The sequence below is a fragment of the Nanorana parkeri genome, unplaced genomic scaffold (assembly GCF_000935625.1).
Source record: "Nanorana parkeri isolate BGI_ZX_2015 unplaced genomic scaffold, ASM93562v1 scaffold374, whole genome shotgun sequence".
Taxonomy (NCBI): Eukaryota; Metazoa; Chordata; class Amphibia; order Anura; family Dicroglossidae; genus Nanorana; species Nanorana parkeri.
The window spans coordinates 941,997-967,117 of record NW_017306642.1 but is presented as its reverse complement, the minus strand read 5'-3'; the positions used below and the strand labels follow the sequence as shown (position 1 = coordinate 967,117).

General features: G+C 40.4%; 1 protein-coding gene across 1 annotated transcript in view; it reads left to right on the top strand.

The window, feature by feature from the left end:
• The window catches only part of RASGEF1B (RasGEF domain family member 1B), a 267,923-nt gene that overhangs the window by 45,797 nt on the left and 197,005 nt on the right, over positions 1-25,121 (top strand). The window contains exon 3 of the mRNA XM_018559008.1: positions 2,179-2,232. Coding sequence (XP_018414510.1) covers positions 2,179-2,232 — 54 coding nt within the window. The remainder of the gene's footprint in view (positions 1-2,178; positions 2,233-25,121) is intronic.

Sequence of the window (25,121 nt, the reverse complement as noted above, 5' to 3'; positions counted from 1 at the left end):
GGGGGACGGGGGGTGAGAAGTTCCCAAGTACAAAGAATGGATGGTGGATGGGGAATCAGGGAGTCAAAAATATATAGTAGAATGTCCATTGGAAGAAGTTGGCCAAGTGAGGAGATACTTGGTCTGGTCCAAACACAATGATTAGCGATCATATGAGTGTAAGGTAGGATTGATTTAAAAAGGAGTGAGGATTGGCCAGGAGTTAGGAGGATGGGACCATTTAGTTGTGGTCTTTCATGTCCATAAGGTTGTTTTCATAGGCATTATGAGCATTGTTGAGATCCATTATATACACCTCCAGCAAGGGCAAAGAGGACCAGACCTCACACTTAGTGAAGAGTTGGTGGATTATATGGTTGAGGCTGAGATCAACATAGCATCATCCCTGGTGGTGTGTATAACTAGTTTTTTAAACTGATGCACACACTGTAGAGGAAAAGGAGCTGCCAGATGTTGGGTTTAATGGTCTAAAGGGAAGGGTGTTTATTTGGACAAGTTACTTCTAATGCCTAAGAAGTAGCCAAAGCTATCAAAGATATGTAAAGCAGACATCAGTGACAATTGGGTATCATTAAGGTAGCACATAAGGTAGCACATTGCCTGCATATAAAGTTTCTCTCCCAAAGAGCCCACTCTTAGTCCCTTTATAGCCAAGTTATTGCATATAAGGGTTGCAGTGGGCTCCATCATCAAGGCAAAAAGGCCAGAAAAGAAGGGTCACCCATGTCTCTCCTAAGATGGTGCCTGAAACAGGCTCCATTGTAACATGAATGGCTCAATTCACAAAGCCATACAAAGAATAGGATTCTGTAATGTCATGTTATATTACCGTAATTTTTAAATCTTCCAGAAAAGGTGACAACCTTACTTCTCACAGGTAATAAATAAATGTAAATCAGTGACAAGACTAACAAATTGTGCAGCAAATTATAATTGACTATAAAATGTGAAAGAGGAAACAAGTGTAACTTAATTAACTTGACTTGTACTTAAAACCAGCGTAATCAATGTTAAAAACAATTAAAGCAGTTTGGATGGAAGGGGATAGACATTACACACATCTATTCTCAGTTCCAACAACCTGCTTATTTCACGTCCCTGCGCATACCACACCCTCCTCCCACCCTTTCTCCAAGCTGTTAAACTACATGAGAAAATATTTTGACATGTGAGGCCTGATTATTTAAGTGTGGATTGAGGTGAAATAAACACAAACATCCAATATTGTGCAGGGAGATTTTAAATCATGGAGCTTTTCTTGTTTATAATTGCACATTTAATTGCATGCACTTTACCATGCTGCACACTTGAAAAAAAGCTACAATGTGGGAAATATGGGGGCTCCCATTATTGCACCCTTTTGAATAATATATGTATGCTTGCTTATGGAGCCTTATTTCCTAAGACAGCTCCCACTGGTTACCATGGCATCCAATCACCATGGCTTACTTGTTTGGTGCACTTCCCTTAGCCCGCAAAATGGGCCAGTTGGTTCTGTTTGCCTCCCAGGCCAAACATTTCCTTTTCTCCTCTCCTTCGTCGTTCAAATTTTTGAGAGGGCACTGGAGTGGCTATTAACATTAGAGGAGACCATGGCTGTTTTTGGGATGGGTTGGGGGGCTTTACTGTATGGTCCTAAAGGTCATTTGTTAAAGGTATACCTGTACTTTAAGGGACCCCCAATGTGTATTGTGTGAACTCAGTTTAAGCCACAGCTCCCAAACAGGATCTAACTGTTTAAGTGCAACTGAAGCCAATTTTTTTTTAGTTTTCCATAGAGTGGAGATAGAACACTACGTATCCTGGTGACCATTATCAATGAAATTCCCAAAGAGGAATAGATGGGGAATCCTCCAATGGGGATACTAGTTCTGCTGACCTTGCTGACCACCATGGATGTTCCTTACTTTGGAGATTTTCTCTCACTTTCTATTGTGACTATCAGACAGGAAGTGAAGATAAATCCCAGTGAGACACAGATGGCAAAAAAAATGCTGATGGTTTTATAACCCTCCCTAACTCTTTCCAAAACAAAAAAGTTTTGGTTTCAGTTCTGTTATTCATTATTTCTATATTTCCTTTATTCCCAATAAAACAACAGTATGTAAAAATGCAGTTTCACTCATGATATGTTTCATATTGTATGCACATTTATATTTTGCTTCTGTTTTCTTTCAGACAACCATATTCAGCACCTTGACTGTTGAGAAGTCACTATGCGAGACAAAACTGGTAGGAAATGTTTGTCAAGGAAGGCTATTTCCATTTGCAACAAATGTCTTCTAAAACTATGTAGCTATTCTAAACTAATAGATTTTGTGATAAATATGTCTAACAATTATACTTTGAGCACTTTTCTTTTCAGTAACTTTTTCCTTGTAAGATACTGTACAACAGGGTTCCTGTGTGGTTTCAGCTGCTTCACCTTGCTAAATATTTACTGTATTTAATTGCCAAAAGATTGAAGTTTAAGTGTGTATTTATAAACAATGTGCAAAGTTATTCGCCCCTGTGAATCTCTGTAAACATTTGTTCTGTGTGAATAGAGGCAAAAATTAACAATCTTAATGTATTTTCTTTTGTGGTTGAATGTATTATAATGTAAAGCCACATACTATACTAAGAACATTAATTTGTCCCTCTATTCGCACAGAATAATCTTTCACAGTGATTCACAGGGCAAATAGCTCTGTTAATTGTTATAAATACATCCCTATGTGATACACTTTATTGGTTAACACGTGCTGTGAAAGATGCAAACCTGGAGAAGGCATCTAAGAAATCTCAAAATTTTACATCTTTAATAACTTATGTTAGCCAATAAAGGGTATCACTTAAACTCCAAACTTTCTGCATTAATCAGTGGCTAACACGGTACAAAGCTCTACTACTGCTGTATTTCATTGGCTCATTAAACCATTTGATGCCTGCTTGGGTATATGCAATTTAAACAAATATAATTATTTGCCCAGGTATATTTATATCCACCTGCCAACCTCTCGCTGGGAATGACCCCTAAAATTGACTCCTTCCTTATGAATCATGTCTGCACAGGATGACCAAGCAATTTATAGTTCAGCCATTCATCTTGAGCTACAGTACACCATTGCTGGCAGGGTTTACAGTATTTTCTTACATTAACTCCATTGGATATTTGATTAAATTATTTTTGCTTGAATTCAAAAGTAATGTCCATTATTGTCCACAAAAACCGATGCTGATGTATTCTGATGTTTGTAAAACGCAGGACTAATCCTCCATAACAATAATGTGGGTATCAATATGCAACAGTAATTCTACCCAAGGCTAATCGTAATTATTGGACTGGGCTGAGGGGCACCTAGGAAATATTCTTAGCTCAGACTACTCCCCTTCAATTTGAGACAATCTGCACTTCTACTTTATAAATGCCCCTAACAAGCTGTAATTGGGGGCAAATACAGGGGAAAAGGAAGCATTAGCTTTTATTGACAAGCTGACAAAGGAATGATGCATACCACGGTATAATGCAATAAGGTTTATCTGCATTACTGTCACAGTCGTTATATGAATGTGTCATATCAAATAAAAGTAAAATCAAAAAACTTTGCTCCCCTTCACCACGGTAATTGTTTTTTATTGGCTTGTTAATTATATATTTTTATTTCCACATATACTTTAATATGTACTGTTTTATCCTTTTGACTAAATATGCATGTTAACAGCTGAATTGTTTAAAATAAAATGTGACAAGCTGGAAATGATTAATTGAGTCAAGGGGCTCAAAACCAAAATGTATCTTTATGTGGCTATATTGCAAAAAGGGCATAATCAGGACTTCATCTGTTGGCATGGCACATTTTTTAACTTTATTTGTCAAATTAATTTAACAATATATACATGTTAAAAGTCCCCATTTGCCCCTATCTCATGTCCTTATGTCCTGGTGTCAGAGGGACAGACAGTGATGGGAATTCTCTACAAAGAAAATACAGACAGCAGTAAAAACAGTAAGGCACCAAAGTTTCTACAACTAAGCCTGCCAGGGTGAAATGCGTCAGGGAGGGTGGCTGCCCTACCACGTTGGCTGCTGGTTTTGAATAAAGTATCTTTATGGTGACGGCAGCACTGTGCGGTACTTTCTTCGGGTCAGTGTGTTTATGTGGATGGCTCTCAGCTGCCACACGCATCGTGTCCAGATGGTGGAGCTTGAAGTGGAGTGGTGAAGTTCCTCTGCATCCTGTATATTAACAGTAAAGACTTGTCATAGCGAAAATCTGCCAGTTGATGGGGAGTGTACAACCTCAATTACTGTACAATTGGCAAATTTTTGTCTTTCAAGTAGGCTAGAAAACTTTTGTCTAGTTGGACCAAAATTGATAGGTTAGTGGCATTGTTGTACAACAAAAATCTCAAGATGAACACTGCACATGCTCAAATCTGTACCTTTCGATCGATGAAAATCAGCCAGGTGGTGGTGCTGAAGAGCGTTAATTGTGAACTACATTGGTCTGTGCATGTTGGGCTAGTTGTAAGAAAATTGAACGAGGGTGAGATGTCTGGACAAAAAAAGTTGTACAATGGTTGTAAGGTGTATGGCCACCTTTAAGGGAATGTAAAGCAAAATGGAAGCTTTTCACAAACAGTAACAAAAACCTGCCATAAGTTCTAACCCTGCTACCGTTTCAATCTAAAAGTAAAAAATACAAAGTTTAGACTGGACTTGCACTTAAAAAAACAGCAATTTGATGGTTTTTTTTTTTTAAATGACTGCACAAATAACCTCAAAGCCTGTGCATTTTTAAATTTGCCGGAGAGGATAATAGCAAATTAACATATGTCTGTATAATGAATAAATTAAAATGCCTCTGTGGGGCTCTTCTGTATAAATATTTGTAAAGAGCAGTAGGCAAGACATGATTTGTAGTCATTTTTAGAGGCAGGAAAATGTAATGTTTTTTAAGATATTCAGTATATCAATTCATCTAGTAATATTTACATATTCAAATAATATGTGGGTACAGTTTTAAAGCATAGCAATATCAATCCATGATTACAGAGGGAATGTGGATGTTTACTAATTGGGTCTTATTTCTAAAGTCAATGAACAGGAGCAGTGATATGCTGGCATTGCGGGTTCACCAAGCATGCGTGATCCCTGAACCAAAATCTACCAAATTGTAGAACGATGTTCAGTAAAATGAGCATGATGAGGTTCTAGGATGCTGCGTGCATTGAACATCTAAAAAGTACTGCTTTTGTGCTTTCTGTTCTGAAAAGGTGCCCTAAGGGCAGCATTTCTCAACCAGTGTGCTACGGCACACTGGGGTGCCTTCTGGCTTTGTCAGGGGTATCCTACTGCTTTGTCAGGGGTGCCTTCAAATTTTCAGTATAAAACAAAAAGGCTGATGAGTGCAACTCCTAGGTGCATGCTACTAAACTTGGTAGGCTAACAATAAACACTCATATAAGTGGTGACTTAACGTATTTTGCGGTCCATAAGACGCACCGGACCATAGCACGCAGGGAGGTCCGGCGCGCCTTATGGAGCACTCGACAGACTGTAGCTTCTGACACAGCTTCTATGACAGAAGCTGTGACAGAAGCTGCAGTTAGTGACCGCTGAGACAGGTGGCGCTGTGATTACAACGCCACGGTCTCAGTGATCACACAGAGCAGACGTAGAAAGTCCGTTCTTCGTCTGCTCTATGGTGATATCCATCGTCGCCGCTGCTCGTTTTTAATACGAGTGATCTCATTAGATCACTCGTATTAAACGAGCAGTGGCTCCTACTGCTGAATACGATCGCCGCCGCCGCTGCTCGGCTTTAATACGAGTGATCTCATTAGATCACTCGTATTAAACGAGCAGTGGCTCCTACTACTCGCCCGGCGCCCGAAACTGCATGTCTCGTGCGTCGGGATTCGCTCCATAAAAGCAGGCACATTTTCCCCCTCCTTTTGGGGGGAAAAAAGTGCGTCTTATGGAGCGAAAAATACGGTACTTTCCAGTTGGAGTGTCAGGCATCCAGGGTCTTTCTATTCCAATGAAGAAAGACCCTGGATGCCAATCCACTTCACACATACCTGCTGACACTCCAACTGGAAAGTAAATCACCACCTATATGAGTGTTTATTGTTAGCCTACCAAGTTTAGTAGCACGCACCTAGGTAGTTGCGCTCCTCAGCCTTTTTGTTTTATATTGTGTTTGTGATCTACAGGGTTCCTCTCCCTGTATTGAGGAGCAGTGCACACCATTCCACATTATCCTCATTCCTGAAGTGTGTCCTTCTCACAGGAGTGCGCTTTATCATTTGTTTTTATCTATTCAAATTTTCAGTGTCATGCATTCCAATGATGCAGGCAAGCCAGGCACCAGCACCATGGAAGTACGTGATGCTAGTCTAGGATGAGGTGCATCCAGAACTGCTCACAGCCAGTGTTCCCCCCCCCCCCCACTAAATTTCCCCTTCCCCATCCTGCTTAAGACTTTTTGCGCAACCTGTCATTCACTGGATACAGTGCGCACGCTGTACCCAGCTTTTGACATGTTATGCTATTAGTGTAGCAGGAAAGCTGGGGTCTCAGGTGGGCACTGCAGGGTCTCAGGTGGGCTGTGCAGGATCTGTGGTGGGCTCCGGGGGTCTATGGTGGGCTCTGCAGGGACTCTGGTGGGCTGTGCAGTATCTGGGGTGGGCTCTGCGGGGTTTTGCACTTGCAGCTGAGGCTGCTGGATGCAGTGCAGCCGGGCTCACCTGAAAGTTCTGCCCAGGGCAAACACGGTATCACGGTTCCTCCTGCACTTATCCCGCCTCCTACAGTATATGAACGTGTATGTTTGTTTTATAAAATGTTTGCTTTCCAAACATTCATGCAAAGTTCAGCAGTACAGAGCATTTTAAGTTTGCACAATTAAAACCAGATATTTTCACTGATTTTGTGTATGGAAATATGTTTTTAATTTATCTATTCTAACAGTCATTGGTAAATGATGAGAATGGTGGTATGGAGGGGGGTTTGGATTGGAGGGGAGCGCATTGAGGAACCTGGCCTTGGGGCAGCATAGAGAGTAAATCTGGCCCTGCCATATTTGCTTGCCGCAGCAATCTACAGCTACACATTATAGCCCAATATGAACGTAACGTAGCCTTATTGTGATCAATTTTATGCTGCGTCATTAGGCTCTAGGTACCATCTGCTCAGCTTAATATGTCTTTGAAAGATTACTGCAGTATACTTTGGTTGTTGCAGTGTCTATGTTCACTTGCAACAATGGGGTCTCTATGAAACCTCACCGTAGCCACTGTAACGTGCATGCTCTAAGACATACACAGACAGCACAGACAGGCTGCTGAGTAAGAAGACCCTATAACAGTATAGGCAACAACATTTATTGTGATACAAAGAAGTTTAAAAAAACTTGAGCGCACATGTGTAGCACAATGCAAGCATAAATATTCATAGGACATACAGTCTTGCAGTCAGGGCTTTGGCCAGAGATTGTGTGCGCTCCCAGACAAGAAATCAAGGGAGATGCTATGACAGGGACACAAACTGGGAGACTATTCTAAAGATTTCGAACTAGTGTTGACGCAAACAAAAATTTTATAACGGAAGAAAGTATATGTGTGTAAAGAGATATGTCATTTGTAATGGATAGCTACTACTTTAAGCTATTGGTTTTAATATGAATTATTTTCCTCTGTGTATTAGGTGCATGCTGGCATGGTAGAAGACAAAAGTGACCTTGTTAGGCTTTGAATCTCACCGTCCCTGGGTTATTTATTTCTTATAGGTGTTCTATTAGATAGAATAAGCTGTCTAGCTATTATTAAATGCACCATCTAGTTTATTGCTGCTGAGAGACCTTGTCTTCTTCAGTCACACAGTCCTGACAGTATCTTCCCAATCTAAATTATTTCCTGGAGCTAGAGCTCTAAATTTAACAATTTGTTCAACACTTTGTATACTAATTAACTACAGGTATTTGAATAGGTAGGTCTTATCTTGATGTTGTTCCCTGTAGCCATGCATCTTAATACCCCTGCTGTCATTCTCTATGGATTCACTATGGAAACATCTGTTTTACCTTAATATATTCACATTTTGCCTATTTTTATTCCAGAATTTGAATGTAATTGGCAGAAGTCCATGGAAAAACATACTGCTAGCTTTAGCAAACTTAGCATTTTCAAAATATATTGCATTTTCTATATGTTATATCTATATATATATTGAATGTCTATATTCGACTGCAGAACACTTCATCCAATAAGGTCTCTGTAGGGCTGTACAAAAGGAACCACTTTTAAAGTACTGTAAGATACAGTATTGCCTTCTTATAAAAAAAAAAGATATTTACACATCCTCACGTCCAGCACAAAAAAATAGCTCAGTTTCTGCTTATGGGTAAGTGGGCCTAGTCATGCAAAGCATTCCCTTTTGCCCCTTTTATCCATCTGTGCATTTAGAACTGCTGTATAGCACAGATATAGCCATAACTTTACAGAGCCACTATTACCAACTCACATACAGCTTTTTCATAATTCTTAGCCCTAATCAGTGCAAGATATGGCTTTACTGGCTCTATGGTGCAGGGTTTGGCAGTATAAGGGCTTGAGCACACAGACATTTGTTGGCATTTAAACTACGTTTTTTGAGAAACTGAAGAAAAAAAATGAAGTGTGACACCGTCATTGAAGGTTTTTTTTTAAACCCTCTTGGTAACCTAAGGAGACACTCTCATATGGCTGCCACTTATAATCGAATAGGGATTATAAGTGGAAGTGGATGCATTGTCCCTAGGAAATTTCAATTATTTCCTTTAAATCTTAGAATAAGCCAGTCTAGTCTTTTGGATGCCTTTCCTGAAGTTTTACTGCAGATGAATTGGAGGTTTACTGGAAGTACAATAGTTATATCTGGCAGGAGATGGTAGCTCAGATTCCTCGATGCTAATCCAAATATTCAGATTTTTTGGGGGTTTGACTGTAATCTAAAAGTGATATTGGTTAATTTTTTTATCATGACACTTACATATTGCTTGAGTCTTAATTGAGCTCTAAAGTGAACCCGTACTTTGGCCATGTAGCCTAAAGCCCCACCATCTACACATACATACTCCTTCACTTCCTTGCTGCTCTTGTTGGATTTGGGGAGCAAGAAAAAGCATTTAGAGCTTACATGGGGTTAAGCACTCTCTCCTCATCGCCTACCTGAGCAGTCACTTGCCAATAACCACCACTGTCAAGTGGAATAAAGGGAAGTGAGTCACATGTTTCCAATACCTGGAATGAATTAATTTGTCTATGTGTCCAGTGGCTGAATGGAGCAGCAGTGGACTGACAGGAAGGAAAGTATGCGGTTTATAGGGCCACTATTAAAGTGAATCCAGTGCTTTACCCTGCATGAGCAAGAAACATTGCCCTTTAATGCCTCTTACCGAGCCTTACGGGGCTGCCGGAACACAGGGCAGGTAGCTGTGGTTGACAGATTCCATATTTTCTGCATATGAGAGAAAGCAAGGAGCCTTTAGTTGGTATGTGTTGAAAATGTTCTCCTACATTACAACCAAACAGATAAAAAGGGTCCCCAGATTATCAACAAAAAAGCGGGATGGTCTGGTGCACTACCTGGGGGAATAACTGAGCAAGTAAATTGAGTATCCTATAAACATTTTAGGCCTTTCAATTGCAGCATGGTGTGCCTTTCAAATATTATGCAAAATCATCAAATTATATGTGCTTTCTCTCATTCTGTTTTCAACAGAATGGCTCACCTGCATGTTTTCGAATATTAGGGATAAATGAATTGGGATATACTACCTAGCCTCAAGGGGGTTATCACAGCGAGGCCCAGGACCACTGGAAACTGATCAGCATATTAGCAATGTCATTGTCAGCCAGTGTTACCAAATTTCAAGACCACCATTGTGTGACCTTGAAATAAGCGTATTGTGTTTATGCCCTGCAGGATCCATATTTTATAACATCCAATGGGAAAACAAGTCATTAAGGGGTTGTCTGCCACTGTAATTGTTGTACATGCCTGATATACATTTTGAACCTTCTAGAATAACTATGTTAATGTAAAAATATAAGGAAAATAATACATTTTTGATGCACATCTATACTAAAACCATCACAGTTTTAGCAAAACGAAAACAATGGCATATTCAAATCACAGATCTTCTTCAAATAGACTATATTTAAAAAGAATTGCTCTTCGGACACAGCTTCGGCATGAGTTCTCAGCTGAGCTGTTGAAATAAGTCACACAGTCCCCCTGAATACTGGAAATGCCTGGAAGCTGTTCAGTTTACTACCACTGTGTTTTGGAATTGAGTGCTGTTGAAAATGGCATTAGATAAAACGTACAATAACAAATGAAATCGAGAATGAGATTAAAACCCCAGAAGGCCGCACCATGTTCATTTTCTCGGGGAAAAAGAGGAATATTTTCACATGTATTTTTAGCTAGTACATCCACTGAGAAAATAGCAGTGGTGCGTAGAGCAGTCTTTCTTAACAGTGTTTTCTATAGCGGATGATGAAATGGAATGAAAAATGGACTTATGCCCAAACCTGGTAAAATGTGTGCTAGAACATTGCAGAGTGCACAATCCATAGTTGAATGTGTGTTGTGGTGCCATACATTGTGGTACAATTCATGTAGGATGACTCCCTAACACACAATTGCAATAGTGGGAAACACACCTGTGCTGTGTGTTGTGGTTTACTGCATTAACAAAATGGTCATGTCCATTTTATCATGCATTAAAGCAGAAGTTAAGTGATCTTAAAATCTTGCCAGAGAGTGCTAGTATGCACAGCATAGTAGCACATTATGCTGACTTACTTTATAAGCAATCCCGAATCTTCTGGGTTCAATGTCTTCAGCCTCTTGTTTGGGTGGACCAGCATGATGTAACTCCCACGCATCCACACTGGAGTTACTTCATTTTGACACAGCACCTTGATGAGCCAGTGTTCTGTGCTGCATATGCATGGCTCAGGGCACTGAAAAAAAATTGCTGACTAGCAAGTAGGAGCTTTTTTGGCAGAAGATATATATGTTCAGTCATTGCACCTGGTCACCTTGATAAAACGGGTCCCTATTAACCCACAGAAACATTGTTGGTAGAATCATGGTTGCTTAATACTTTTGGTGTAATGACTACATCTTCATTCATGCTTGGATCTGTGGTGCCTCCAGTGCACCCAAATTGCATCTTTTTGGCTCTGGGGTTTCTGCAGCAAGGACTTAATTCATAGATTTCATTATCTAGTTGCCCTGAACTAAGAGAAGAATGCTGCAGAGGGCAGTAGATGGTCATTATGTGACACCTCTCTCTGCAGCATTAAGGAGATGCCCAATGCCCAGTGCCAGGGTACAAGTATCTCAAAAATTGCAGGTATTAGAAACAAATATTAATGTCTATATATATAATTTGAAATCTAATTTAAGAGAGAGAGAATCACATGCCAGCTTGGTTTTTATTGGTTTGGACACAAGCAGGAGACTACTATTTTTAAGTGTTAACTGTCACGGTAGATCGAGGGTCAGCTCCTTGCATGTGTTTATTGTATAGAACCTAATCAGGCCTTACTTTGTTTTCCTTTTCACTCTTGGTTTTATTTATTTATTCAACCTAGGTCTGAAACTGAGATCCTGAATTCGATGCCCACCAACATACATGTTTGTTTAGGTTTCTGCCAGTAGCAATGGTCTTTTCCCCATAATCCACAATCTATAATAAATATATGTTGGTGGGTTAGAGCATATGCACAAAGTAACCCTAAAATGTGTTGTATGAATATGGTCATTAGATTGTAAGTTCTTCTGGGGCAGGGATTGATGTGATTGGTTTAGTGTTTGCTATGAAACATTGTTAAATATGATGCCATGGTGGGTAGAATTGTAATGCATTTTTAATGGTGTATTGGTTGCATGTTTTAACTCATAGGCTTATTTTGAACTTATTCAAAGAATATCTAAAGCTAACGTATTTTGTTTTTTTTGGATGGAGTAGAGAATGGTTAAAACCCCTTTTAGTTTCTATTTGCCATCTGTATTGCATTCCAGAGATGTTCTTTCACTTCCTTTATTGAGAGGAAGTCTTTCCAAAGGAGAAGTATCTGCTCTTAAACAGTTGTGACTGAAACAATTGTCCATTTGGAAAAGTCTACTCTGTTCCTGTCCTGTTCTGGTTAGAACTCAAGATTTTAGGTTTTCCCTCACTTTCAGTCCCAGTGACAACAGACACCAGGACCAAAAGAAAGGTTGAATCTCGCCAGTGGGGACAGACAGCAATAAAAACTTGACAGGGTTTCAAACTCCTCACTACTTCATCCAAAACTAAAAAAAAAAATTTGGGCTTTAGATACACTATTCAATAACAACCTATGTGACTTTTTTTTAACATATAATGATTAGACTACAGTGACCTGACATACACTATGGTTTACTTCACTTTGTTGGTAGCTTTTACCATGCTGGAGAAATGCAGCAGTGATATTACTTGTCGGTTTTGGTACTTACTTATTGGTATTTCATACGATTATATTTTGATTTTGTGAGAATATATTATACATACACACATATATACACACAGTGTAAATACAGTATATGCAGCATGAGGATATATAGGAAGGCAATGACACATGCTGGTTTTGACACTTTTTATTTATGATCATAAAATTTTCACACTGGAAGACTTTCATCATTTGATGCAAAGTCTAGCAGAAAATTGTCTGGGGTTTCAGGCTCATTCCACTGTCATTACTCTACCTTTGTTAAACTTTACCTTGGATGAGCTAGACAAATATAAAACTCCTAACCTGACCTGTGCATATGCTGATTCATAACATCTGAAACCATTTACAGCCGTCCATTTCACTTTTTGCTTGTTCAAACATGTACCTCTAGAAGACAACATAACATCACATGAAATCAGACAATGAGTACTCTTGGTATGTAAACACTTTCCCTAGGGAATTTTCAGAATGACTAATCTGATTTAGGTATTTGAGATCTTTGAGACAGACAGGTGGACAGAGATGATAGGTGGAAGGATGAATGGATAGATGGATGGATGGATGGATAGATACATACATAGATGGATGCAATTATAATATCTAGAAAGAATGATAATGTAGAGATTGGTACATAGGTAGGCAGAGGATAGACAGATAAGGATTGATTTACTAAAGGAGTAATGAATCTCATCCAGAGCAGTGCAGGGGAGTTTCAAAATAAAACAGGATTTTGCCTTGCGCATGATTGGATTACTAAAATGAACAAATCCTTATTTATTTCACTAATCTGAGTGAACATTATCTACTCTTTTACCAAATCAAACCTATTGCATTTATAGTTTGTAACAGTTCACAAGTAAAAGCACACCTCACGCAGCTTTGCCATAAAAACATATCATGAAAAAATACTTATTTTGCTGTCTTCTGTAGAAATCTTTTCCCCAACTGTATATAACAAATTCTATCCAAGAATACTTTATCATGCCAATTGAGGAGAGATGCTATACTAGTTTTGCAACAGTTATTTATGGTACCTAGTAACTACATTTCAGATATTTTTTCCCCAAGCCTGTTGGTACTGAATGAACCCATTAGGTGGAGTTATAGATACAATTTTCACTATTAGGCTTTGTACACTTGTCAGTACTGAACCTAAATTTAAGGAAGTGAACACAATTGTACCAGGCTGTAGATATTTTCTATTCATTTAGTACATCTACCCAAATGAATAAAGACCCATTTCGACTGATATGATTTGCTTTCATTTTGCAAGTAATTAAACCTCATAGACAAGGTAGAAGTACAGGTTTGTTGCTACCATGGATTTAAGGCAAACCCTGCATGTTCAAGGTTGATGGCTCTGGTGAATTTATGATGAATTTTGCCAAGCCAATTTCTTTGTCACCATAATGCACTGCCTGGCCTTTAAGCTTAGGTTAGTTGTCTTAGAAGGGAAAATAATGGAAGCTCTGTTATGTGCCCACCCCCTCACTATAAGGCCATAAGGCCTCATTCACACGGGGCATGTTGCTCTGTGTAGCATGAAGGGTCAGTTGTTGATGCGCCTGGAGGTGCAGGAAGAAGCATGCGGGCAGCTCATTTAATCCTAAGGAGATGCAGAAGCTGTGTGCCCTCACATGCTGCCCGTACAGCTCCGAGTTTTGACAGCCAGAGGCAAATGGTATGCAGACCTGGATCCATCATATATGTGTCCAAGGCATATGAAAAAAGGCACTTCATGCTTTGTGAATGAGGTCTAGAAGGGTGAATTCCCAGCAGCCATTTGTCAGTATATTTTGCAGTAGTTTAAGGGAGAGTTGACAGTCTGTGCAGGCAGAGTTAGTTGTTATACTATACTATATTGTGCTAAAATTATTTTGGATTTCTGTATGGTGGACTACATATTCTTGTCTACCCCTTACCCATTTACACTGGGGGGTTTTTTCGTTGGGGTTTAGTGTTTCAGGGTTTATTTTTTTGGAAGCTTTTTTTTAATCTTATTATGCTAGGGACTTTTTTCTTTATTTTGGGATTTGCAGCATATACTTGCTAACACAGGCAACGGTGCCCTTTGTTTACAACATTTTAATGAAGGTTAGAAACGTACCCCTGTGCACATGCAAACGTGTCATATACTCAGGGGGGTCTGGGAGGACTTCACTCATTCTGCTGGGTGTAACCAAAATGGTAAGCTGCAACAAGGCAGGGATTAGTGATACAGTCCCTCTTGTGCTCCTCCAGGAGAACACAATCTGTGGCCTGTTAGACTGGGCACTGGAGGCACAAAAAGCAGGACAAAGGAGAACATGCTGCTGTCGCAGGGCTAGCCTACAGCCTCTATTCCTTTAAGGCAGCATCAGCAAGAGGCAGAGGAGGTTGCGTGAAGGAGGTTTGGGGTGCTGGCAGTGAGGAGAAGGAAATAGGGCTAGCTTCACGGGGATGTTTCACCTCTCCTAAACCCTGGGAGTTTTCTCACGGGTGGGGTGAGATTGTTAGGAGCAGTGTTGTCCTCAGTGACACCAAGGGCTGGAGGTCCCCTTCTGTAGACAGTTTGTGGCGAATGGGGATTTTTATAATCAAATGCCTGTGCAAGACCACAGGATTTAGGTCATGAAAGAGAATGACCACTATTGGGTGGCCACCCTATTAGATATTTTAGATTGTAAGCTCTCATAACCAGGGTCCTTCTAATCCTCTTGTATGGAATTGTCTTGTTACTGTACTTTCTCCTCATATTGTGGAAGGTGCTGTGAAAAATTCTGGTGCTGTATAATTCTGATACAGCATAATAATATATAATTGTAATGTAATGTAATGTATAATAATGATAAAAATTCCCAATGCAAGGGTAAAATGGCCAATTTGCCACCATCCCAGAAGGAGCTTAAAATGCAACATTTGGATGAGAACTTTTTTGCAGCATTTCTTTTCAGGATCCCCTCTGATGACAAATGTGCCATTAATTCTCTTATCTATGAAAGGAGGAACGGTGGTGGTGGCAGCTACCCCAGTGCCACTTTTAAGAATTTTTTTTAAGTACATCAGCCAGGCCCAGCTGCAGACAGCACTGGAACCATTTAATTGCTTACTACATCAGGTCCAGGGCTGATGTAAACACTCTCAGAAGTGAGGACCCCATGGACTATTGGGTATCCAGACTGAGCCACTGGCCAGTATTGCACAGTACGCAATGGAGCTTCTGGCAGTGTGGCCCGGCTCACTTTCATTAAAATTAACCATTCTTAGATTACCAATAACTGCAAAACCTCTGCTACTATTGCTACAGACTATACTTAATAGTCTGTAGCAATACATAATTGTACGTAATTGTCATCCAGCCCCCTTTTGCTCAAAAAAATAAAAATTATTTCTGCCACCATTACCAGCCCCAGGCACCTCTCCTGGCCCATTCTGGTGCTCTGGCACTGTAAAGGTGCCACACAATGTTTCTACAGCTGGCCCACAGCTGCCAAATTTCTAATGTTTGCTGCAGAGTAAATCCTGCATTGTGTCTGGAAGTTTGCAATGTATTATGGTGCTTTAGTACTCAAAAATATTTGTGGCTATTGTCTCTCAAATAATAAATGCTAATGTTTATTGTATGATAAAATCAGCCATGTCTCATCTGTTTATATTACAGCCTAATCAAGATGCTTACATACGGTCCATCAATGTTTGTGGCTATTGTCCCTCAGATAAAATACTTTAAAATATTTTTTATTGCAAGATCAAGGCTGCCTTGTCTCTTTCTATTTGCTGCCTATTTAAGTGCTCGTGTGCTGTCCTTATGCTAGCCAATGTCTACCAAACACATACCGGAAATCTATAATTTTAAATTTTGGCAATCATTGAGGATATGGGGATGGGAGGGGGTTCGGGGAATTTGTAGTTGTGGTTTTCTGCACTCTGTTTTTACATTATTTTTTTTACTTTTAAGATTGTACAATGAGGTACTGTGAAAAAAGAAGCTCACAAACTATACTATTACATTTTTTTTGTGCACTGGCCAATATCTTGGGGTAAGTTGAGGGCTTTATGTGTATTTTTTTAAAATTAAACTTTCTTATAGATTTGTTGTGGCTGCTACTTCCACTGATTAATTTAGGTCTATTACCGCCTGATGAAAAAAAAAATCAAGTTTCGAAGCCAAAACTACCTAAACAAATCATTTTTTTAAAAGTTAAAATGAATCAGTTTGGGCTACAAAATTATTTACACATCCAAAATATGCGATGGAAGAATATGGCTTTGCTGACATTGTTCATGAAACTCGTATTGTTCTCGTAACACCACATGCAGCTTAATGGCATCTCCTAAGTATGAACATTAAAGGATTGGGTTTTTGCCATGTCACCCTTGTAATCACATTAAAAGGACCCTCTCCCCACTGTACAGTATTTTTAACAATGTTTTTTGCTTTGTTAAATGTCCCCCATGGCAGTGTCCAGCTTCCTATGCTCTTTTTTGATAATAGTTTTCCTATTAGCTCCGGAAATGGCCAGAATTTAGTATCAAGATTCAACTCCCCCATCTCCCAATGGGGTTTGCTGCTAAGTTAGTGTTTAATGGATCTTAAGCAGGATTTGACTACTCCCCCTCCATGAATCAAACCACGGCAGAATTGCACATGTAATGGAAGCATTTAATATCATTATTTCTTATTATTCACTTACTATAGAGGCTGCAGCATTAGCCATTTACAGTGGCAGACACAGACTGATAAGTAAATTGTAACGGATACATCTCTTTAATTTGTGTACCTTCTTGTCAGAGTTTACTGGGGCTACTCTGGCCAACTTCTGTCTCTGAGGCTTGTGTTAATTTGTGTTAACAACCCCTATTGATTGTCACTTAGTTTACTTTTGATTTTTGCAACCACACTGGTTGTATAGGTATGCAAGTACCGTATGATTACCCCAGAAGGATTTACACCCCTAGCTATTTATTTTCCTAGGTTAATCATATCAGATTCTGTAATCTCAAAGAAGAGATACAGATGCAATAAATGGTAAGGCACATAGAAAGCTAAGGTTTTTTTATCTATGATTTTTTTATTTTTATCGTAATGGTCTGTTTTTAACATATGCCATTGGCCCACAACATTCCATTGGATGCCTCATTGTAGGTTGGTTGTTTAAACTTTGTTATGTTTTATGTTATTATTTACTGGTCAAATGCACATGTAAAGGGTTCATAGGCTAGACAGGCTGCATTTGCATGCAGACTGCCCTAGGTAGGGTTCACAAATAATGCTGAGCCTCCACAATTGAAAGAACTGAATTTCAATGAATGCAAGGGGCAAGTCAGCGACAGTAAGGCTGGGGAGGAAAAAAACTAGATGATGTCTTAATTACCCCCAATATTTTGTAACAGAGATCATTTGACTAGAGGTGTTCTGTCCTCCAACCATGTCTTTTGCTTTGAGAATGATCAGAGAACTTTAACATATCAAATGCCACCTAATTAGCCTGTAACTCCTTTACACGTTATTTTAATATGATTTATGTTAGCATTGTTTTTGGAGTGGTAATAGATGTGGATTATTTTTCACTGGCTTTTTATTCATTTTTTTTCTCTGATTGTTCATTTTGTTTCTCATTTACCACCTTCTGAGGCTTCTGGAAGCATACTTAGGAAATCACCAGATGAGACAGGCTGATGCACATTTAATTATATTTATAGCTGCAAACTCATTTACCAGAGCCCTTGTAGAGCAGTAGTGTTTGGGAGAGAAAAAGCTTTATAAGTTACATCATGCAACCTTTTGCCTCAAGCAGTCTTTTACTTTCATTCTTTTGGAAGCACTTATAGAGCTCCAAATAAAAGGGCATTGAAAGCTCTTTCATAACAATACCGTAAATGGGTAATATAAGATTAAATTGATAGCTTGAATTTATTTTCTTTGCATGATAGAATTGCCCTTGTCCTCTTGAACACTGAATTCAAATTCTTATTGACCATCCGGAAGAGACATCCTTCCCCTGACCTTCTAAAAGAGCTAATGTTCTGAAAATATCAGGGGAAAGTACATAGCTTGCCCATGAACACACTGCCTTTCATTCTGTTTGTGTTATAGCACACAATGTACTCTGCTTTTTCTTTATTGTTACGCAACTAATTCAAGCATGCACTTTGGAGTTTAGTAGATTAACACTGTACAAAGTTCAAACATGAATCATGGACTTTATTTTCTACACAAGCACAAAGGTGATACTACTACTAAACTGAGGGTTCTCTATGGGATCTATGAAGGCATAATGTATTTGAATTATACTTTTAGGATTTTTAATGAAAACGGTAGACAAAATACAACATTCGGTGCAGACTATGCCATGTGAATATCTGTTTAAATCTTTGCTTTCAGCTTTTGAATGTCTTGCTAAGCTGAACATGGCTTGTAATAGTTCTCAAATCTTCCCACTGCCACCAGCGTCTATATGGCAAGGTTGGACAATGCTAATGATTGTATGGAGTTTGATTCAACTGCCTACATGCCTACCACTTAATAAAGAAAACAAAATTCAGAAATGTTAGAAATATTAGCTCAGAGCCCCGAGAGAAGAAACATCTTCAGATACAGTGGTCTGTGCATTCAAAGTCCTGAGGCTAATACAGAGTCTAGATGCTGGCTGAAATACTATCAGTGAATAAAAGTAATATGGTCAAAATTCAAAATCTTGGCTTACTCCATGGGCAGACTAAAATTTCTTGTGACAGTTCTCACATAGTTTTAGCACCAATGTCACTTATAAGAGCCAGTGGCAGCATCAACATCTCCTCTACTGCTACCTGTTTGATTCAAGTAACCACTGACAACAATGATCATGAGCTCCAGAACCACTCCAGGGGCCCTTCTTCCACTGAACCTTAATGTAAAAGGGCCCCTGACCAATGACCACTAATGTAAAGAGGCCCTTCTCCCTCTCACTACCAATTTAAGGGGCTTTTTCTGAACTGATAACTAATGTAACTGGCACCTTCTACTTCTGACCACAAGGTAAGAATGCACTTTTCACAATGACCACCAATATAAGGGCCCTTCTTTCACTGACCACCACTGTAAGGGGACACTTCTGCACATACCACCACTGTGAGGGAGACCTTCTATTGCTGACCTCCAATGTAAGTAGGCACTTTTCACCCTAACCACCAAGGTAAGAGGGCCCTTCTCTCACTGACCACAACTGTAAGGGACCCGTTCTCCCAGTGACCAACAATAAAAAGGTGACCCTTCTCCCACTGTCTACTAATGTAAGAACACAGTTTTCCCCTTCTATTTGTTTTTTTATTCCCCCTGCATTGTCTCATAGTGTTAGGTTATATTTTTCCATGAAACAGTAGAGTGGGTGTGGGAGCCCAAACATCTGTGCAAGGGCCCTTTGTTGACATTGTCTGGCACTGGCTACAGAAAACGAGTTATCATATCTTCCAAAGAAAGAGTCAATTACATATATACATACCTTAAAATAGTAGTGGCTGGCAATTCCTGCACTAAAGCCTGCGGCAGTCAATGGGCAACCAAAGTATAAGTTGATAAACTGGTGTGTTATATCATTGTTTTTATTATATTAATAAAATATTCACTTAAAAAAACCACTACAGGGAACATCCGTGGTACTTAGTTTGCAAAGTATGCTGGACTTTCTATTTACACTGTCTGTATTATGGTTAGCAACCTGTGTAACCTGACCAATTAAAGTGTATGTCCAATAATCAAATGCGATGATCTACAGGGTTGGGGGGGGTGTAGGGGGTGGAGGAGGGAGCTGCTGTCACAGCAGCATGGCCGAACGGTGAGGAGAGAGAGGAGAGAGCCGCTCGGCCAGGATCTGACAGCCGTTGGCTTAAAAACATCCTGGAGACGGGGCACATGACATCACATGTGTGCCAGAAATTGGGGTTTAATATCAATTAAGCAACAAACAACATCAAGTGTCATATGAGGTCCTCACAGTGGTTTTGCCAGACTGGGAGCAAGGGAAAATCTCCAGCAGCAATACAGGCAAAGAAAATACCTTTTTTAAGTAGAGTAGAGAAATGCCAATCAGCTGAAGTCAATGTTTGGGTATTCTGGCAGGGGCAGGTGTACAAGTGCCCAGCATGGATAGAGAAATCTGGCTAAACAAAAAATCTAGTATTGTATGGCCAGCTTAAATCTCAGAACTGGATTAACAGAAATACAAATCTTTTGACATTTAAAACAGCTCTGAAGTACTGTATGTATTTTAGCTATTTACCTGCAGTTCAGCTTTAACTGCATAGTCACAGTAAATCCTTTCAGTAGCATAGGTTTCTCATACATTTATTAGTTCTTTGCCTGGAGTTCAGTTTTAGAGAGTCATATGTAATATTGACTACTGTACTGAATAAAGTGAGTATAGAAATTATTAAAAAAAAGTATGTATGTTCTCTTCGAAGTGGTTAACCTTTTCAAAGAATTGTAGTATAAGTCAGAAAAAAGCTTTTCATTTCAAAGCTGAAATACAGAGCTGGACAGATTTGTTGCTAACCTTTCAGCTCATTGAAATAATGCTTCATTCCTCCTGAAAATCGATAAAATTAACCACTTGATGACTGGGGTGTTAAACCCACTTCCTGCCAAGGCCATTTTTCAGTATTCAGCACTGCGGTACTTTTGACTGACATTTTTTCCGTCATACAATGCTGTACTGAAATTAATTGTATACCATGTTTTGGGGACACATAGAGCTTTCTTTTGGTGGTAGTTAATCACCACTGGGATTTTTATTTTTTACTATATCGAAAATTTTGAATAAAAACCTGTTTTGCCTACATTATGTTATAAAACATTTATTATTACCCAATTTTTCGGTCAAATATAAAAGACAGGGTCAAGTTGGGTAAATAGACACCAAACATGTCAAGCTTTAAAATTGCGTACACCCACAAAAATCACAAAAAAACTACCATGCCTAAAATTGGCCATAAGCAACACTTTAAAAGCTTTTACCGCTCAACAGTTTAGTGATTGTGATTGATGGGAGTAGTATTATTGCTCCCACGGTGATATGTAACATGTGTGGCATGTTTTTTTTACACTTAACTTAATTGCTATCACATAGGGGGCTAAAAATCCCCCTATGTGATAGCTAGAAAACATTGACAGGTCCTCTTTATGGAGACATCAGGATGGGTACCCAAGACCCCTAACGTCACCTTGGGACCCGCAGAGAAAGCAAAGAAGAGAGTTGTGTGAGATTAGAACAGAAATGATAGACCAGCATGCAAAGGTAAGGGCTGTAAGACAATCTCCAAGTATCTTGATGTTCCTGTGACTAAAGTTGCAAATATTAAGAAGTGTAAGTTCCGTGGGAGTATAACCAATCTCCCTGGACTTGGCCATAAGGGGAAGATTAACCCCAGATTGAACAGAAGGGTAATGTGAATGGTAGAGAAAGAGCCAAGGAAAACTTCCAAAGAAATACAAGCTGAACTCCAGTGCCAGAATCAGAGGAGTGACTACAAATCATGTTAACTCTCTGTAGCAGCTGGCAGTGTCATCTGTGGCAATGCATGTAATTGTTCCTAACATGGGGTATGTATCAAGTACAGGCAGCAAGAGAGATATCAGCAGTCAGTACACTACTGAGGAGCAGTGCTGGGAATTAAAGTTATAGTAGCTTTATTAAAGGAGAACTATGGGGTAAGTGTTTTTCCCCATAGTTCTCCTAAGGGTCACAGGAGGACATAAACTAGTGTCCTCCGGTGACCCAAAGCTCAGTATATCGCGAGCTGCAGCTCGCGGTATACTGAGACCGCCGCAGCCGGGACGGATCCTGACATTACTGTCGAGATCCACCCAGCTGCGTGAGCGACAGCTGGCTCTGCCTATCCAGAGGCAGAGCCAGCTGTGCCCTCGCCCATCCGTTCCTCCAGTCAGTGCTCCCTGCAGGGAGCCATGACAGTCACAGCTCTCTGCAAGGACATGATCGAGAAGTGAGTGAGTGACGGTAGGCGTTCGCTCACTTCCCGATCTATTGAGCCGACGTGTTACAGTTTCATTGTCACACGTCGGCGTGTTACAGTTTCATTGTCACACGTCGGCTAGAACTATGAGGTTGAGTGAAAATCACTCACCTCATAGTTCTCCTTTAAACTTTTTTGTAGAACTACAAACCTCAGCCCTCCTATAAGGTTTTAACAAAGGTAAAACTCTGGAATTTGTGACTGCATTAGGCATACAATTAATTCCAGTCTGTAGCAGAAGTTTAGAAGGCAATTCATGTACACTGCTAAGATAGATAAGCAAATGTTTCTTACTCAAATGTTTATTTCAGAGGGGGATCTGTAACTAGATGACCCTGAGGTCTGACTTCAGCCCTTCTGTGCTGGAAACTTCACAATTTAATTTTCCTAATCAGCCCCCCTATTGGGGCCATCCACCTACCTCAGGCCCCATAGCAGCCGTGTGGGCTGCTATGGCTATTGTTATGCACTGCTTAGTGTACATCAGTGTTTGATTGCACCTTCTGTCCATTTTTGAGTGACAATGGGCTCAAAAGGGACTCCAGAAAAACATGCAAGCCAACCTGGAAGGTGCTAAAATACATGTTGACAAGTCAGAATGGTTCTAGGAGAATATCCTTTGGACAGCTAAGACAACATTTGTGGCAAGTCACATCAGCGCTATGTTCAGAGATGAAACATAGAGTTAGGACTTACCGGTAACTCTATTTCCAATAGTCTTCCAGGACAGCATCTTGAGATATGGAGGCTCCTCCCAATCCCACAGGAAACACGTCACAAATAACCTTTTAAAAGGCCTGCCTTCTGGCCAGCTCCTCAGTCATCACGAGAACCAAAGGTAACTGGAAAAAAGCAGAATCAGACAACACAACCGGCAAAACATCAACACAACAAGCATTAATGGGTGGGCAGCTGCTGTCCTAACTCTGGATTTCCCCTTAATGTTTTCCAGGACAGCATCTTGAGATGATAACCAAGAACTTACCAGCCTAGGGTTTGGACCACAGCTTGCAGCACTTTTCGCCCAAACGCCTGATCCTTTGCCAAATTGAGATCCAAGTGATAATGTTGGATAAACGTTGACAAACTAGACCATGTGGCAGCCCTGCAAATTTGGTCTGGGGTAGCCACAGCCCGTTCAGCCCAGGAAGCTGCAAAGGCTCTAGTCGAATGTGCATTAACGAGACCAAGAGGAGTAATGTTCCTAACTTGATACGTAGCTACAATGGCCTGCCTCAGCCACCTAGCTAATGAGGCTTTAGATGCCTGCTTACCCTTGGATCTACCTGATTATGGTACAAACAAGGCATCTGACCTTCTGAACGGTTTCGAAAACCTGAAGATAATGTAGGAGACATCGTCTCACGTCCAAACAATTGAACGCTGGTTCCCCAGCATTAACCGGCTTTGGACAAAAGGTAGGTAGGACAATCTCCTGAGACCTGTGGAAGGTAGAAGATACCTTTGGTAAAAAGGCTGGATCGGTCCTAAGAACAATCCGATCTTCAAAAACCATCAAAAAGGGCTCCCCAACAGATAGTGTCTGAAGCTCGGAAATCCTATGGGGCGAGGTTATAGCAATCAGAAACACCGTCTTTAAGGTGAGATCACGCAGGGACGTCTCGACCAGAGGCTCAAAAGGGGACACAGTCAGACCCTGCAAAACCGTGGATAAATCCCATTGCGGGATCGGCCTAACAGGAAGTGGTTGGATTCTTTTAAGGGTTTGAAAAATCTGGAAATAAACACATTCTCAGCCAGGGACACCTGAAAAAATACAATCAGTGCTAACACTTGCACCTTCAGAGTACTGAGCGCTAAACCCATGTCCGCCCCCTCCTGCAGGAAATCCAGGATGGCTGGAATCTCCAAGTCTCTACCGGACGTAAGTCTTCAAGCATTAAACGTGTTCCACACCTTGCTATAGATCTTCCTAGTTACCGGCTTATGACTATGCAGGAGAGTTTTGATAACCTTATGAGAAAACCCTCTCGTCCTCAAAATGTCCTCTTCAGATAGAAGGCTGTGAACCTGAATCTGTTCACCTCCGGATGCTGGACTGGTCCCTGAGAGATCAGGTCTGATCTGACCGGAAGAGTCCAATGCGGCCGATCCGTGAGGGAAAGCAACAGAGTGAACCAAGCCCTTCCCAGCCAATATGGCGCAATCAGAATGAGCTCCGTCCTCTCGTGCAAAAACTTCTGAAGTACCCTCGGGATCAGATGGACTGGGGGAAACGCATAACATAGGTGAAACTCCCAGGGGTTTGAAAGCGCATCCACTGCCAGGGCAAGATCCCCCAGATGCAGAGAAAGGTATTGATCCACCTTTGCATTTCCCTGCGAGGCAAAAAGATCTACGGACGGAGCACCCCACATCTCCGCTAAGAGGTGAAACACCTCCTCGTGCAGACTCTAGTCGTCCTGCAATCTTCTGATGACGACTGAGGTAATCCGCCAAAAAATTGTGGGTACCTTTTCAGTGTACCGCCGAGACGGAGGCCAGATTCTCCTCCGCCCAGCAAAAAATGCCGCTGGCAAGGCTCTGCAGAGCAGGACTCCTTGTGCCTCCCTGTTTGTTTACACTACTGCTGTAACGTTGTCCGAAAACACCAACAG